Here is a 14,129-nt window from a genome sequence, read left to right on the forward strand (position 1 = left end):
ATTTGATATGATATGATTTGATTTGTTGTTGAAATTGTAGATATTTTAGGATAAATATAAAAATCCGTAACTACCACTAGCTTTGATTATCTATAATTACAATAATCACTTCTAAAATATACAAATGTATACTCTAAGAAAAAGTTATGGTATTTGAAAATAAGAAGACAAAAAAGTTATAAAAACAACCGTTTTGAAACAATATACGAAAAGAAAAAATTTTGTAGTTATATATGAACATTGTTTAATAGTGTAGGGACAAAATATGCAATTTACTTTTTCTTAAATTAGGCAAGATTATGTTGTTAAAAGACTACGGTTTCCTCGCTGGAAATTGGGGATTAGGGTTTTATAAATCTGTCAATGCTTGCCTTCCAACCTACGAAAATTGATTCCCTCGATTCCTACTCGCGAACAATCCTATATTCTGCTTCTTAATTATCGTAAGGAGGATTGATTTTTGGGTTCTGATTTCCTTTATTCTTGTCACAATCGCATTGCTTGCATCCAAAGTAGTTTCATCATATATGTGTATATGCATGGTTGGGGATCTGAAGATTTCGAGGCATGTCTAGTTTATTTGGAGAAGAAACGCGACTGGTTTCCAGAATTTCGATTCTTTCGAAGAATTCGCACACATTATTGCCGATGAGTTTTGCTGGAATCTACTTTAGAATCCGATCATCCATCGATTCTTTCTACGTTGCCTGCGAAGCGTTTTCTGAACACCGCCAACTATAGTCGTTTTCTCTCGTTTTCGCTCGTTCGTCGGCTGCCGTTTTCTTCTACGTTTTACGGATCCGTTACCTTGTAATTGTTGTTACTGATGGCTTCAGGAGTGAGTTTTTTGGTTCCTGAGAATGATTTGCTTTCGAAACTGAAACTGAATGCGAAGCCAGAGCTCGAGGATGCTGATGTTTTGGAAAGATGCCCTAACAATCGTTACATTCGGGTAAGATCAATTTTCAATGCATATTGTTCAATAAGAGCAAAATTATTCATGATGCTGGAGTACAAGTGTTTTCATCGTTATTTATTCATATGCTTTGTTGAAGCAAACGTACGATTGGGCTCATCTCAAAACATATTATGCTATTCACTAGAATTTAACCGTATATTCCTTAGTATATTATGTTATAAACGTTGAAGTTTTACTATAAGGTTTATTGGCCGTAGTGAGTAATTACCAGTTTCTTAGCTCTTTCTGTTTTCTTTCTTCAGTATAATGAAATGCTGGGGAGAGGAGCATTCAAGACTGTGTATGATTTCTTGACTTCTAACTCTTTTCCTTATCTATAACTTTGTATATTCTAATTGTAGATATAACTTTATTGTACTGATATGATCTTCTACTATTTTGTTCTTTAACATAACAATCCTTACTTATTTATGTTTCTTTTCTTGATACGAACAGCTACAAGGGATTTGATGAAATTGAAGGAATTGAAATCGCCTGGAACCAAGTGAGACTGGATGATGCTATGCAATCTCCAGAACATCTAGAAAGAGTTTATTCAGAGGTTCACTTACTGAGAACACTAAAACATGAAAACATAATCAAATCATATGTTTCTTGGGTGGATGATGAGAAGAAAACTATCAACATGATCACTGAATTATTCACTTCCGGGAGTTTAAGACAGTAAGTCATCTTCCTCGTGTTCTTTCTCTTGTACTTATATACCATTTAAATCAATGAACAAGAACTAAACTATGTTTACATTTTTAATCAGATATCGCAAGAAACATAAGAGTGTTGATTTGAAGGCTATCAAGAATTGGGCCAGACAGATTCTTAAAGGACTGGTGTATCTCCACAGTCATGAACCACCTATTATTCATAGAGATTTGAAATGTGACAACATTTTTGTCAATGGAAATCATGGAGAAGTCAAAATTGGTGATCTTGGATTAGCAACCCTAATGCTGCGCCCTACTGCCAAAAGTTTAATTGGTAATCGATCAATCCATACCTTTTCATAAATCTCAATCTAGCAAACACTTTAATTGGTTTGTTTCATTACAGGAACTCCTGAATTCATGGCTCCAGAACTCTATGAAGAAGAATACAACGAACTTGTCGACATTTATTCATTTGGAATGTGCATATTAGAGTTGATCACTTGTGAATATCCCTACAGTGAATGCAGAAATCAAGCACAAATCTACAAGAAAGTTTCTTCAGTAAGTGTTGGTTATTATCTTTTGTGTTTCATGTCACATAGAGACTTGTAATTATAATTTATATATATGAAAATATGTATTTCAGGGTATAAAGCCTTTGGGTCTATCAAAAGTGAAAGATCCAGAAGTGAAGGAATTCATAGAGAAGTGTTTGGTTCCAGTTTCTGAGAGGCTACCTGCAAAAGAGCTTTTGAAAGATCCATTTCTTAACCCTGATAGCAACATGAAGGAGCGTGTATGCCAGCCTGTCAAGATAAAGTCAACAAACTTACCAAAAGTCAACCTGTCTCCAATGGAGATTGACAATAAGAGCAACAATAGCAGCAGCAGCAGCCCACGTCTTCATTCCCTTGAGTTGCAGTGTCTGAATGAGAGAAATGAAATTAGACTCAGAGGGGAGAAGAATGAAAATAACTCTATCTATTTAAACTTGAGAATAGATGATTTCACTAGTAAGAAATCAACAACATAAACAACCATTCTTTATTTAGTGAAATATATAATTTTTTTTTTTTTTTTTTTAATATTTATGTTTGTTTTTAACAGGTACAGCGAGGAACATTCAGTTCATGGTTTATATAGATGTGGATACAGCACATTCAATAGCTCTTGAAATGGTGGAACAGCTGGATTTAATACATGAAGAAGTTGCTGTGATTGCTGAGCTGATTGATGAACTGATGATGAAATTTGAGCCAACATGGAAACCTTCAGTCCCAAAATCCAACTCAAGTGGAATCATAAGCTCTTCGGAAGGTTCTATAATCATGTCCAATGATGACATGTCGCATGAAGATTGTGAGGTGGAAGAAGATGCGTGTGAAGATTTGAAGCAAGAACTTTATGATATTAACGCTCAGTATGATCAGTTTTGTAGTGAGTTATTGAAGTGCAAGGAATCTGCGATTGCTGATGCTAAGAAGAGACATGTGTTGAAGAAGAAGGTGGCGGTTTTCTGACTTTTGGTGTAAAGACTTATTAGCTTTTTAGAGATTTGGATGATGACTTGCTTTGTTGGAGGTTTTGTTTTTCTGGTGATTTGGGTGTTTTGATTTTCTTTGGTTTTCTTTTTTAGGTTGTAGAGATGTTGGTTTTGGAGGTTTTGATGAATTCTTTGATGATGATGATGATGATAATTGATTAATCTTGAATTGTTTTTTTTAACATAATCTCTTGTGTCTTTTTGCTTTTGTTCCAAGTTCCATTACTTTGAATATTGTTATCAAACCCTAAGACTATAATTGACATATTAGTTAAAAGTTATATAATTGAAAAAGTTATACAATTGAAAAGTTATAAGATATAAAAATTTAAAAGAATATATTTTTTTATAATATATATATATATATATATATATATATATATATATATATATATATATATATATATATATATATATATATATATATATATATATAGGGTTAGGTTATAATGTGGATTGTAACTATTGTGTGGATGTAGGAATTCTTTGTGGTCCAATCATTTTTGGAAATTTAAAAAGTGATTATCCTATGTAATTAATAAGCTCAAAACGATTTTAAGGGTAATTATGTCAATTTAGTTAACAATCAAATAAGACATGTGAGATATTCTTGCTACTAACCAAACAGTCACATACGATTTCAATCAATTCAAGATTTGAATTTGATTCTCCAGATTATGGAGTTAAAAACTGATAAAGAAACTATACAAAATTTTATTTGATTATTCATTCTTATAAGAATGAACTTACCTAACTTAAAGAATATAAACATACAATAATAAACCATAGTCTGAGAGAACACATATACAATAACCTAACTTTACTCATGAATACGTAGACATAACTTTTTCTGATTATACATACTTACAATAATGAACATATATAACTTCAGGAACCAACATTAAAGAATGAACATACATGTATCAACATAACATAAGAATAACTATTCTAACATAATTCAATATGCATATTCTAATAAAATACAATGACAATAAAGGAAAAAATATCATTCTTCTTAGAATAATCATGAATTCATGTAAAAGGTATTACATAAAAAAGAAAATCTTAAAAACATTATTCAGTAATTCTTTAAGAATGAATGATAATACATTTTGTGAGAATGACATTATGTGAGAATGTCTTTCATAAAATCAAATTCTAACTTTTTTTTCTTCTGGATGCATGAAGCTGCAAGTGGGAGTAACTCCAAAAGCCATAATCTTTTGTTGATTATTTTCTTTATTCATCAAGAGTATTAAAATATCCTTCTTTTTTATCTTTTTTTTTTTTTAGTATCAAAATATCCTTCTTCTTTGACTTTTTTTTTCTTTCTTATGCAACACCTAGAAGCATGTAATACTGATAGAATGTACTAATTTCATTCTGAATATGTATATACGCTTCAATTGAAACACAAAATAAAAATGAAATATAAAACACAAAATAAATTACGTACAACAATTATGAACATAATTTAATCAAATGGAATTTTACTAACCTGGATCGATTGACTGATCTAGATACCGCTCCATGATTCTCAAGAAAACACTTTAATCATGTTTATCAAACGAGCCCTGGAGGGTCGATTCTCGATTGGGACATCAATTTGGGGATAAGATGTGGAATCCAACAATGATGATGACCCAGTGGTGTCTTCGATTTGGCATTGGGGTTGGTCTTCGATTTTGGATACAAAGTCAGATTGATTGCAAAACATACTATGTATACTTCAAATCAATAATCTGAATAACTCTTAAACAATATTAAGGGTAAGAGACGAGTTAATTTTGTATTCCGAAATATAGAAATATGCGAACAAAGTTGATTGTAACATCCCCCTCTGGCACGTATCACAATATTGTCCGCTTTGGGCCACTTGGCACGAGGACTTCCCAGGGGGTCATCCCAGTACTACTCCCACCCTAGCACGCTTAACTGCAGAGTTCTTATGGGATCTGCTACCCTCACAACTTTAAAACGCGTTGTGACAAGGAAGGTATCCATACCCCTTATAAGGAAATGTTTCGTTCTCCTTCCAAGCCGATGTGGGATCAGGTGTAACCCACCTACTTGTAACATCCCAAAATTCAAGGCCAAAAATTTCATTTTTAATATAAAGAAACCGTTAATATCTTTGTTCCAAACATTGAAAACATTTCATTTTAAACAAATATCAGAGTCTAATCCCAAAGATCATATAATGCGAAATAACATGGGTGAATGCGCTGCGATCGTCCCGGGCTCCTTTTTCTTGAAAACCAAAGGTACCTGAAACCAAAACTGTAAATCGTAAGCACGAAGCTTAGTGAGTTCCCCAAGTACCACATACCATACATATCAACTGGGCCATACATGCCATACATACTGTGAGCCACACATATCAAACATATCGGTAATCAAGTAAGGTGCTATGTGCCAAACATAGTGAGCCGCACGTGGTCTTTCTTGCCAAGCATCCCCCCCCCCCCCCCCCAGTCTTACAGACAAGTGCCAAGAGCCACCTTCTGGTCTTCCATACAAGCATCACAAAGACAATTATCATACATTCTACTCTAATTAGCTAATTAGCATATAGTGTACCAGGGGCCACATCCTGGTCTTTCATACATAATAGCATACAGTGTGCCAAGAGCCACCTCCTGGTCTTTCATACATATTACATAGGGCTAACCCTCGGGTCTTACTACCATACATAATAGCATAATGTGTGCCAAGAGCCGCCTCTTGGTCTTTCATGCATAATGCCTAGGGCTAACCCCCGGGTCTTCCTACCATACATAAACTAAATGGGCCGACATTGGTGCTTTAGACCGATACAAACACTGAGGAGACTCACCTTGCATTACTGAAGACTAGCTGAACACCTCTGACTGCTAACTGACAACTCCTGAACTGCTGATCCTTCGGCTCCCCGAACTATCAATACCCAAAATAACACTTAGACCACAATACCCTCAAAAGTCAAACCAGGTTAAACTTGGTCGAAGTCAACGCTCCGAGTTGACTCTACTCGCTGAGTTGGCCGACCAACTCGTCAAGTCCCATACTCCACACGCAACTCTGGATTTCGATCCTACTTATCGAGTCTTACTTGAGCTCGTCGAGTTCACCTTCAAACACGTCGGGACCCTTGTTCAACTGACTTGCCGAGTTCACCTTTGAACTCGTTGAGTCCATCTTTATAAGTCCAATTCTATTAAGATGCTTTTAGCTGAACACAAAGCATCCAAGACCCAGATCTAACCTTTTAGGGTCGAAATAACGCGTAAAGCCTCTGCCTTTACATCCATGCATGACCCTTTTGCCCAAAAGGCCATAATAACCTCTTTAAAGCTTGCTTGAGGGTTCCAATGGCATAAAGATTGCACCTTTATGCCTTAACCACTCTTGGGGACTCTAGAAAAAGATCAGACTTGGACTTGTCCCACCGAATTCCAAGGACATTTTCTCATAAGGTCAAACTTGGACTTGTCCCACAGATCAAGCTCCATGCACCAAAACTCTCATAAAGTGGACATAAATAGATCTAAGAAGCTATAAATCAAGATGAAGACTTGATTACCAGAAAAAGATGGAAATAAGATGGTGTTACTGGATCTGCAAGTTCCTCCTTGAACCTTCAATCTCCTTCTTCTTCTTCTAGCCTCCAAGAACACCAAAACACTCAATAATGGCTCAAACACTCACCAAAAGATCTAGGGTTTCGTGGGTTAAGTTTTGGACAATGGGGGCTAAGAATGGGACCAAGAGGAAGAGAATAAGATGCTTAAATAGGGTTCCAAGTCCCGAATTTAGGGTTTCCCAGACCCCGACCAACTCGCCGAGTCGGTCCTCCGACCCGTCGAGTAGGTTACTTAACCTGCGACTCGGAATGCGCCCCTACTCATCGAGTCACCCCACCTACTCGACGAGTCTCCTTCTGATTTTGAGGCTTTCCTTTCCTTTCTAGGTCTTCTGAATTCGGGGTGTTACATTAATAAAAATAACCCAAATCAAATGTCCTTGGAATGAGTTTTGATGTACCCTTATGAGAAAATCATATTATTCCCAACAAATAAATGGTCTGCTGAAATCGATCATAAGAGAACATAGATTAGAATGCGATATTGGATGGTTTTATGAAGCGTACCTTATGATTTAAGATGTATGAAGAAACAATTGCACCTGCTGGTACAGGTTATTCACATACATCTATAAATAACTCAGCCCATTTTTTGACCAGAATCAGTAAGCTTTTAAGTTTCAATCTAAACATCCTTATCACCCTCTTCTTGATTAGCCTCATCAAACTCCATCGAAGCAACAGAGTCTCGGGTCTAGACGAACCTCTTTTCACACATGTTCGGAGTCCATTGCTTTTTAAATGAACCTCATTACCGATTCTTCAAATGTTTTGATAAAAAAAGTAATGGATCGTGCTTGGTGTTCAGGAGAACATATGGAGAAATATTCCTCACAAGTGATTAAATGGAGATGATGAAGATGGTGGGTGACACAGGAGGAGGCGATGAAAGCTTTGTTCATTGCACAACTAATGAAGGCGTAGGGTTGAAGAAATATATTAATATAAATATAGCTTCAATCTAAATGCAGTTACCAAGATTATAAGTTTCAATTTTAAATTTAATTGATTGATTTATAAATCATTTACTAAAATATCATTTTTTTAATTAATTAATGTTTTATTTTTTTTCTAAATAGTATTTGGCCCATGTTAATCCCTACATCCACAGAATACTTGTTCATCCACGTTTGAACCTCTCTGTGTGTGTGTGTGTGTGTGTGTATATGTAAATATATAAGATTTAACAAAATTCCCGAGAAGCTAGTTTATATAGTTTTTAAAAAGCTAGGCTATGACACTTTAAAAAAGTTTGACAACAGAGTCTTTAAAAAATTAGTCTATGACAATTTAAATCTATATAGTTTTTAAAAAGCTAGTCTATGACACTTTAAAAACTTTAAAAAAAAGTTGACAACATAGTTTTTAAAAAACTAGTCTGACAATTTAAATCTATATAGTTTTTAAAAAGCTAGTCTATGACACTTTAAAAAAGTTTGACAACATAGTTTTTAAAAAACTAGTCTATGACAATTTAAAAAAGTTTGACGGCTAGTGTTGCACACTAAACACAACCTAAATCAATTCTCATCGACGTTTATAGTGTTAAAATTTCTCTTAAAAGTCCAATTAATGTAAAAAAAGGACATGTTTCTTTTTAGTTGAGAAATAACAGACAGCTTACATACATAAAAGAATCACCATACCAAATGATGAGAGATCATTTCATTTACACCCTTCGATTTACAAGAACACCAACAAAAGCTGTTCACTTTCCATTAATGCAAGGTTAACAAAGAAAACACTTTCCAATCAAATACAATATTATTGGATAGCATCAACACAAACTAGACATTTCATAGGATATGAAAAGGGGATTCAGATATATGAGTGTTAAATTCATCACTACCAATTCTCTTTCACAATTTTGGACTTCTCAAGAATGATTTTTCCTTCCTTGTATTTTTGTGATTCTTCATACGCGCGTTCATATTTCCATCCCAACACCTCACGACAATCAGAGCAGTACACATCAGCAACCGTGTGGAGACCCGTCATTAGGTGTCTGTCTTCTTTTGGCCCCATGGAAACATTCATTGCATGAGAGAACAAAAAAGCTCTACCATTTCTCCCCTAACATCAATAAAAAAACAAAAACAAAAACCAATTTCAATCCAATGTTAAGTACCTTTAAAATCCACAATTATAATAGCTAAAGAATCTCCATAACTTTTGTAAAAAAGTTGTTTTTCCAACAAACACAGGAGCATTATGTGAGATATAAATCAGGTACAACTCCTGAGCTGGTCAACACTGACTTGTACTAGAAGCATCATGTGAGATGTAAACTAGGTACATAGCTTACCACCAGATGATTTACATAAATCAAAGTACATAGTGGCCCACAAAAGAGCCCAATCTACATCAAGAATATACATAACAGAAATATCATGAAAACCAACAAAAATCCCATCTTTCTAAGCATAGATTTAAATCAAGAAACATCCCTTTACTCAAAATAGTCTACCACTTCTCATGTTATTTCATGGTTTCTGTTTCTTGGAGCTAAATGCCACAAACCCAGATCAAGAATCATAGAAAAGGTTTAAGAATTTTCTCATTTACATATTTATATGTTTGCATAGGGATGATAAGGCTTATATGACATAATACACCTAATAATAGTACAAAGATGCAGATACTTGGTGTTTATTTGATCTCTCGAACACCATTAAGTGCATAGAATTCATCTATAGCTTAAGTTTTAATCATTTTTCATCTTTAGTTACTTGTTTCCACTATCGATTTGGGTCAAATGTGTTAGATAAAAAGAATCCACCATTTCAAGAATTGTAAAAACCCACAATTGATCTAAAAAGGACTTCACAGATAAAGCATGAATGAAGTGTAGTTGAAGAATTTGATCCGTAATTCTTTAATAACCTTTACTTTACCTGAAAAGCTTTAGAAATAACATCATCGTGAAGGGCAACATGATTTCGACAATTACAGCAACAGTATAACCTCGGACCAATCATTTCCGCCATTGATGAATGATGATCAAACACCCAAAAGTTTATCTCAAATGACTTTTTGTCAATATCAAATCTGCTGGCACAATCAGGAAGATACCCAAAATCAGATGATCACTCAAACAAAGAAAGAGAAATGAAAAAAAGTAACCCCTTTTTTCCTATTATCCTATCCACAAGAAAAATTGATACGTAGCTTGTACGCAGTTCTTTGACCAAGTATATCCGCTTTAAAGAAAGTCGTTTTACGAAAAAAGATAAAGAAATTGAAATGGGTAATTACTAATTAGTGTAATCATATGATTAAGCTCAAGAAATCATAAAAGAAGATGGAAATTAGGATCAACGAAAGCGTACCCTGTAACTGAAAGAAGCTGAAAGTGAAGAACATGAGGATTGAAGGTGTGAATTCACTCGACTTGTTGTGTATATGTATATTTATGGCAAACAAACGATGACTTGCGTTTGATTAATGGTAATCTACACGGAAACTTGTAAATCCGTGACGTGGGTGTTTGAATTTTGTGAATTGGAATTGGATTTGGGATGGTAGGGTTTTCTTGTTTTTGGACATGGAGGTACGTCGGATTTTAAGTGGGTTCTTGTAATCGATTTTTGATTGCCGACCCCTTTTGAATTGTCGTATTTATCCATCTGCCTTTAGACACTTTTTTTTCATTTTGGTTCATTGCTCTACATTATTGGGGTTGATTGGAACATGTCGGTTGGTGAAATCATAAAGAAAACAACCCGTTTCACTTTCAAACTTTTCATTTCACGAAAGATTTATTCTTTTGGTTTGGGCTTGCCGACCCCTTCGGCCTTTTACTCGCTTTTTCCCTTTGGGGATGAATTTGGCTTGTAAAATTTGACCAACTCTAATAAAATGCATGAAACTAAATTCAATACACTTAATGGGGAGGAAACAATGGAGAAAGATACAATAAAAAGTAAAAAGTACATGTTAAAAGAAAATCACACTCTTGTAACAAAGAAAACTACTCAAATACATTAATTTCAAGTCTCCACATTCTTCTACTTAGATCATGTCTTTTGAAATAAAGTCCTACTTCTTCACATCTAACCTAATATGATATTCTCGCTTCTTTTTAGGCTCGTCCACCCCTACTCATACCATCAAAAAATACCTTCTCCACCTCTCTAAAGGTGATACAAATACGACATACATGACTTTTAGGAGGCTTAAGAGAGTATAAATTGTTGACTTTTTTTTTTTTTTGTAATTAGTTTTTGAGAAGTAAATTGCTTTGATTTAGAGGGTTAGGAAACACATCACAATCATGATGGGGGAGAGTTTAGTAGGTGTTACACTGTAGCAACACTGTTCTTTTGTATTTGTGTTTTGTCTCAGTTTTGGTTCTCGCTGGAATGAAAGATACCCTCTTCTCATTTGGCCGTACACTATCACCCGGATAGTGGAACTACATAAATGTATGTGTTGTCGTATCATTAGTATTATTATTTTGATTGATTATGTTGTATTTATTTGAATAATATAAGTCAATGATTCTTGTTTATTCTTATTTTGTAACATTTGACTTTTGAGGTATACTTTCTTTTAATTAAAATTGATTTTTTTGGAGTTGCCATGGCGTGGCGAGGCATCTTTGGGTCGCGGGTCTCTTTTGATTTGCCATGACGTGGCCGCCGATGACGCCTTAACCCTAATTTTTTGGGTATTAAAAGGAAGTGGGAGGCTAGGGTTGCTCATCCTGAGCCTCCATCACTCTTAAACCCTCTAGAAATCTAACTTTAATCCTCCTTGGTGCTCTTGTGCTCATTTTAGCAAACTTGTGGTGGTTTTGAAGGAAGAATGAGAAGAGCTAGCATCTTGGTTCAGCAAGCAATCCTTTCCTCCATTTGTGTGCATATTCTGGACTCTTTGTAAGTCCTCAAATTTCAACATTTTTGTGTTCTTCTTCATAGATCTAGGTTTTGGAGCATGTTTTGGTCCTTTTGGAGTGGTTTGAGTAGTTATAAGAGATAAAGTTTGCAACTTTATGGTTTCTCTATGTCTCTTGAGTGTTATACCTCATAGATTTGCAACTTTGTGGTATGATGTGAGCTATGCATGGATTTTGGGTAATATTGTTCCTTTTTACCTAGTTTGAAGAAGGACATGCATGGGTCACGCACGTCCGTAAAGTTTGGATTTTTATGGACCATTAGGGGTCCTAGAAGCATTCTAGAGATGTTAGACTAAGGACCCTCGGGATTAAGTGCTTAATGGGTAAGGCTTTTCCATTTTTAGCCTTATGGAACCTAGATTTAGAGATTTTTTCCTTTTGGGCGGACTTAATGGATAAAGTTGGAAGCTTTATCCTTCTAGGCCATATTTCAGAATAGATATGAGCTTTGGAGCTCTTGGGGCTAAAGGAGATATCTTAACCCATTAAGCTGTTTTAAATCTAATGCCCATGACGTGACATCAGGTCGCCACGCCAAGACGACTGGGGTTGAACCGATTTTCTTATCATAATCTGATGCTACGACGTAGCCAAGGATGGTCACGACGTGGCGAGTCGCTTAAGCTAATGTTTGACTATTGACTTTGACCTTTGACTGCTGACTTTAAGGGTTGACTCTTGACTTGCTGTCTTGGGTCAAATGTCTCGCTTTAGAAGGTAGACTAAGGGTCTTCCTTGTGTGTTACCTAGGTGGCATGTAGTTTAACATCCCACAAATTTCAACAAATTTAAACTTTTTAAAACAACCCATTTACTAATAAAATTGTTTACAAAACCATTGTTTCCAAAATATGGTTTAAAATCAGAGTCTCCCAAGATCCAATCATTAGTAAAACCAAAGATGTGTACGGTTACGCGTTCGCCTCGCCACGGTCCTCTGAAGAACTTGAAACCATAAACTAAAACTGTAAGCACGAAGCTTAGTGAGTTCCCCCAAAGTACCGACACACAAACATATAACATATACAAATAACAACATGTACCAGGTCCACAACTAAAAGACTGGATTACCCCTGAGCCCACAGTATGAGTCTGGATTGCGTATCAGGCCTACATCTCATATTTAGCTTGCTCTTGAGCCCACAACATAAGTATGGCTTGCCCTCGGGGCCCATAACTTATGTCTGGCTTGCTCCCTGAACCAATCAGTCATCGAACTAGAATACCAATGTTTAGCCCTCAGTACGAGTTTGGTATACCAACTGGTCCTCAGATCGTATCTGGAATGCTACTGAGCCCTTAGTATGAGTCTGGCATACAATACCCGACCCCCATCTCATATCTGGAATGCTCCAGGGTTTGTTGGCTACAACACAAAGCAATAGTACCTCAACCCAACACAATATGTCGACATATAACAGATAATCAGACATATACAAATAATCATGTAGACAGAATCACAGGTAGTCCTACAGATCTACCAGACTAGCATATCGACAACTAGCATATAATCATGTAGATATATTCCATACTCAACATATAAATGTATAGCAAGATATCAATCCAATGGGCCGACCTTGGTGCCTTCGAACCATAAGTACAGTGAGAAAAACTCACCTCTCGATCTGATCAATAGCTGATGAGGTCCCGACTCCGAATCCCAACTTTAACCGACACCTATCTGTGACATCCCCAATTTCACAGCCAGAAAAGACCTATTTGTTTATGCTTTGTTTTAAAATCAGAGTAATATTTTAAAGAAAACAGTTGCGGAATTTGTTCCCAAAACAAAATATGATAAGAATTTATCAAAGCATTTCTTTAAAGAAATGTATTTTCATTAAATAACAAAATCTCGGGATGTCATGTTCCGATACAGACCAAAAGCATAAACAGTATAGAATAGACGTTACAACAGTTATTTATAACTACTGATTTATAATCCAAAATCTCTCGTCAAGTCCACCAACTTATACTCTTGTGGCATTACCTGTAATGCAAAGAAAACTGAGTGGGTCAGGCTTGGGAGCCTGGTGAGCATATAGGGTTTTCAACCCACAATAATATAATTATTATATTCAACCATCAAACAATCAACCCAATTACCCATCCCCATTATCTTCTTTATTTCTTAGGATTTTACGCTAAGAATTCTGTAACATCCCAAATTTCAAGGCCAAAATTTTCATTTTTAAATAAGTTATTACATAAAACCATCAGTATAAAACATTCATAATAACATCTCGTGTCAAACCAAAATGTTAGTAATCAAAACATAAAACCATATCAGAGTGTAATCCCAAGGATCTCATGTGCGGAAAACATAGTGTGATGCGCTGCGATCAAGCCGGCTCCTTTCCTTTGAAAACAAGTACCTGAAACCAAAACTGTAAACCGTAAGCACAAAGCTTAGTGAGTTCCCCCCATCATACCACATACCA

General features: G+C 35.4%; 2 protein-coding genes across 4 annotated transcripts; one reads left to right on the top strand and one right to left on the bottom strand.

Annotated features, from left to right (window-relative positions):
* Positions 1 to 311: 311 nt before the first annotated feature.
* LOC145057819 (serine/threonine-protein kinase WNK8-like) lies at positions 312 to 3,353 on the top strand. 2 transcript variants are annotated; one of them, XM_079005722.1, is made up of 7 exons: positions 312 to 952; positions 1,222 to 1,259; positions 1,415 to 1,642; positions 1,734 to 1,954; positions 2,027 to 2,184; positions 2,270 to 2,636; positions 2,731 to 3,353. In XM_079005722.1, the coding sequence occupies exons 1-7, from the start codon at positions 827 to 829 to the stop codon at positions 3,141 to 3,143; spliced, it is 1,551 nt and encodes a 516-aa protein (XP_078861848.1). In that variant the 5' UTR covers positions 312 to 826; the 3' UTR covers positions 3,144 to 3,353. The 2 variants fall into 2 exon arrangements, with proteins under 2 accessions (XP_078861848.1, XP_078861849.1); XM_079005723.1 differs by lacking the exon at positions 1,222 to 1,259.
* Positions 3,354 to 8,413: 5,060 nt separating this feature from the next.
* On the bottom strand, positions 8,414 to 10,397 carry LOC145058480 (protein yippee-like At4g27745). Of its 2 annotated transcripts, none has more exons than XM_079006381.1 (3): positions 10,118 to 10,397; positions 9,683 to 9,839; positions 8,414 to 8,861 (listed from the first exon to the last, which is right to left on the bottom strand). In XM_079006381.1, exons 2-3 carry the CDS (start codon positions 9,773 to 9,775, stop codon positions 8,634 to 8,636), a joined length of 321 nt encoding a protein of 106 aa, XP_078862507.1. In that variant the 5' UTR covers positions 9,776 to 9,839; positions 10,118 to 10,397; the 3' UTR covers positions 8,414 to 8,633. The 2 variants fall into 2 exon arrangements, with proteins under 2 accessions (XP_078862507.1, XP_078862506.1); XM_079006380.1 differs by having other exon boundaries at positions 9,683 to 9,836; positions 10,118 to 10,396.
* Positions 10,398 to 14,129: the final 3,732 nt, after the last annotated feature.

Source organism: Lactuca serriola, chromosome 6, assembly GCF_051521515.1.
Source record: "Lactuca serriola cultivar US96UC23 chromosome 6, Lser_US96UC23_V15, whole genome shotgun sequence".
NCBI classification, from domain to species: domain Eukaryota; kingdom Viridiplantae; phylum Streptophyta; class Magnoliopsida; order Asterales; family Asteraceae; genus Lactuca; species Lactuca serriola.

Coding starts and splice junctions, on each gene's coding strand:
- LOC145057819 (XM_079005722.1), top strand. CDS start 827: ATGGCTTCAGGAGTGAGTTTTTTGGTTCCTGAGAATGATTTGCTTTCG. Junction 2,185..2,269: donor TCTACAAGAAAGTTTCTTCA/GTAAGTGTTGGT, acceptor TATGTATTTCAG/GGTATAAAGCCTTTGGGTCT. Junction 2,637..2,730: donor GAGAATAGATGATTTCACTA/GTAAGAAATCAA, acceptor TGTTTTTAACAG/GTACAGCGAGGAACATTCAG.
- LOC145058480 (XM_079006381.1), bottom strand. CDS start 9,775: ATGGCGGAAATGATTGGTCCGAGGTTATACTGTTGCTGTAATTGTCGA. Junction 8,862..9,682: donor TTATTTCTAAAGCTTTTCAG/GTAAAGTAAAGG, acceptor TATTGATGTTAG/GGGAGAAATGGTAGAGCTTT.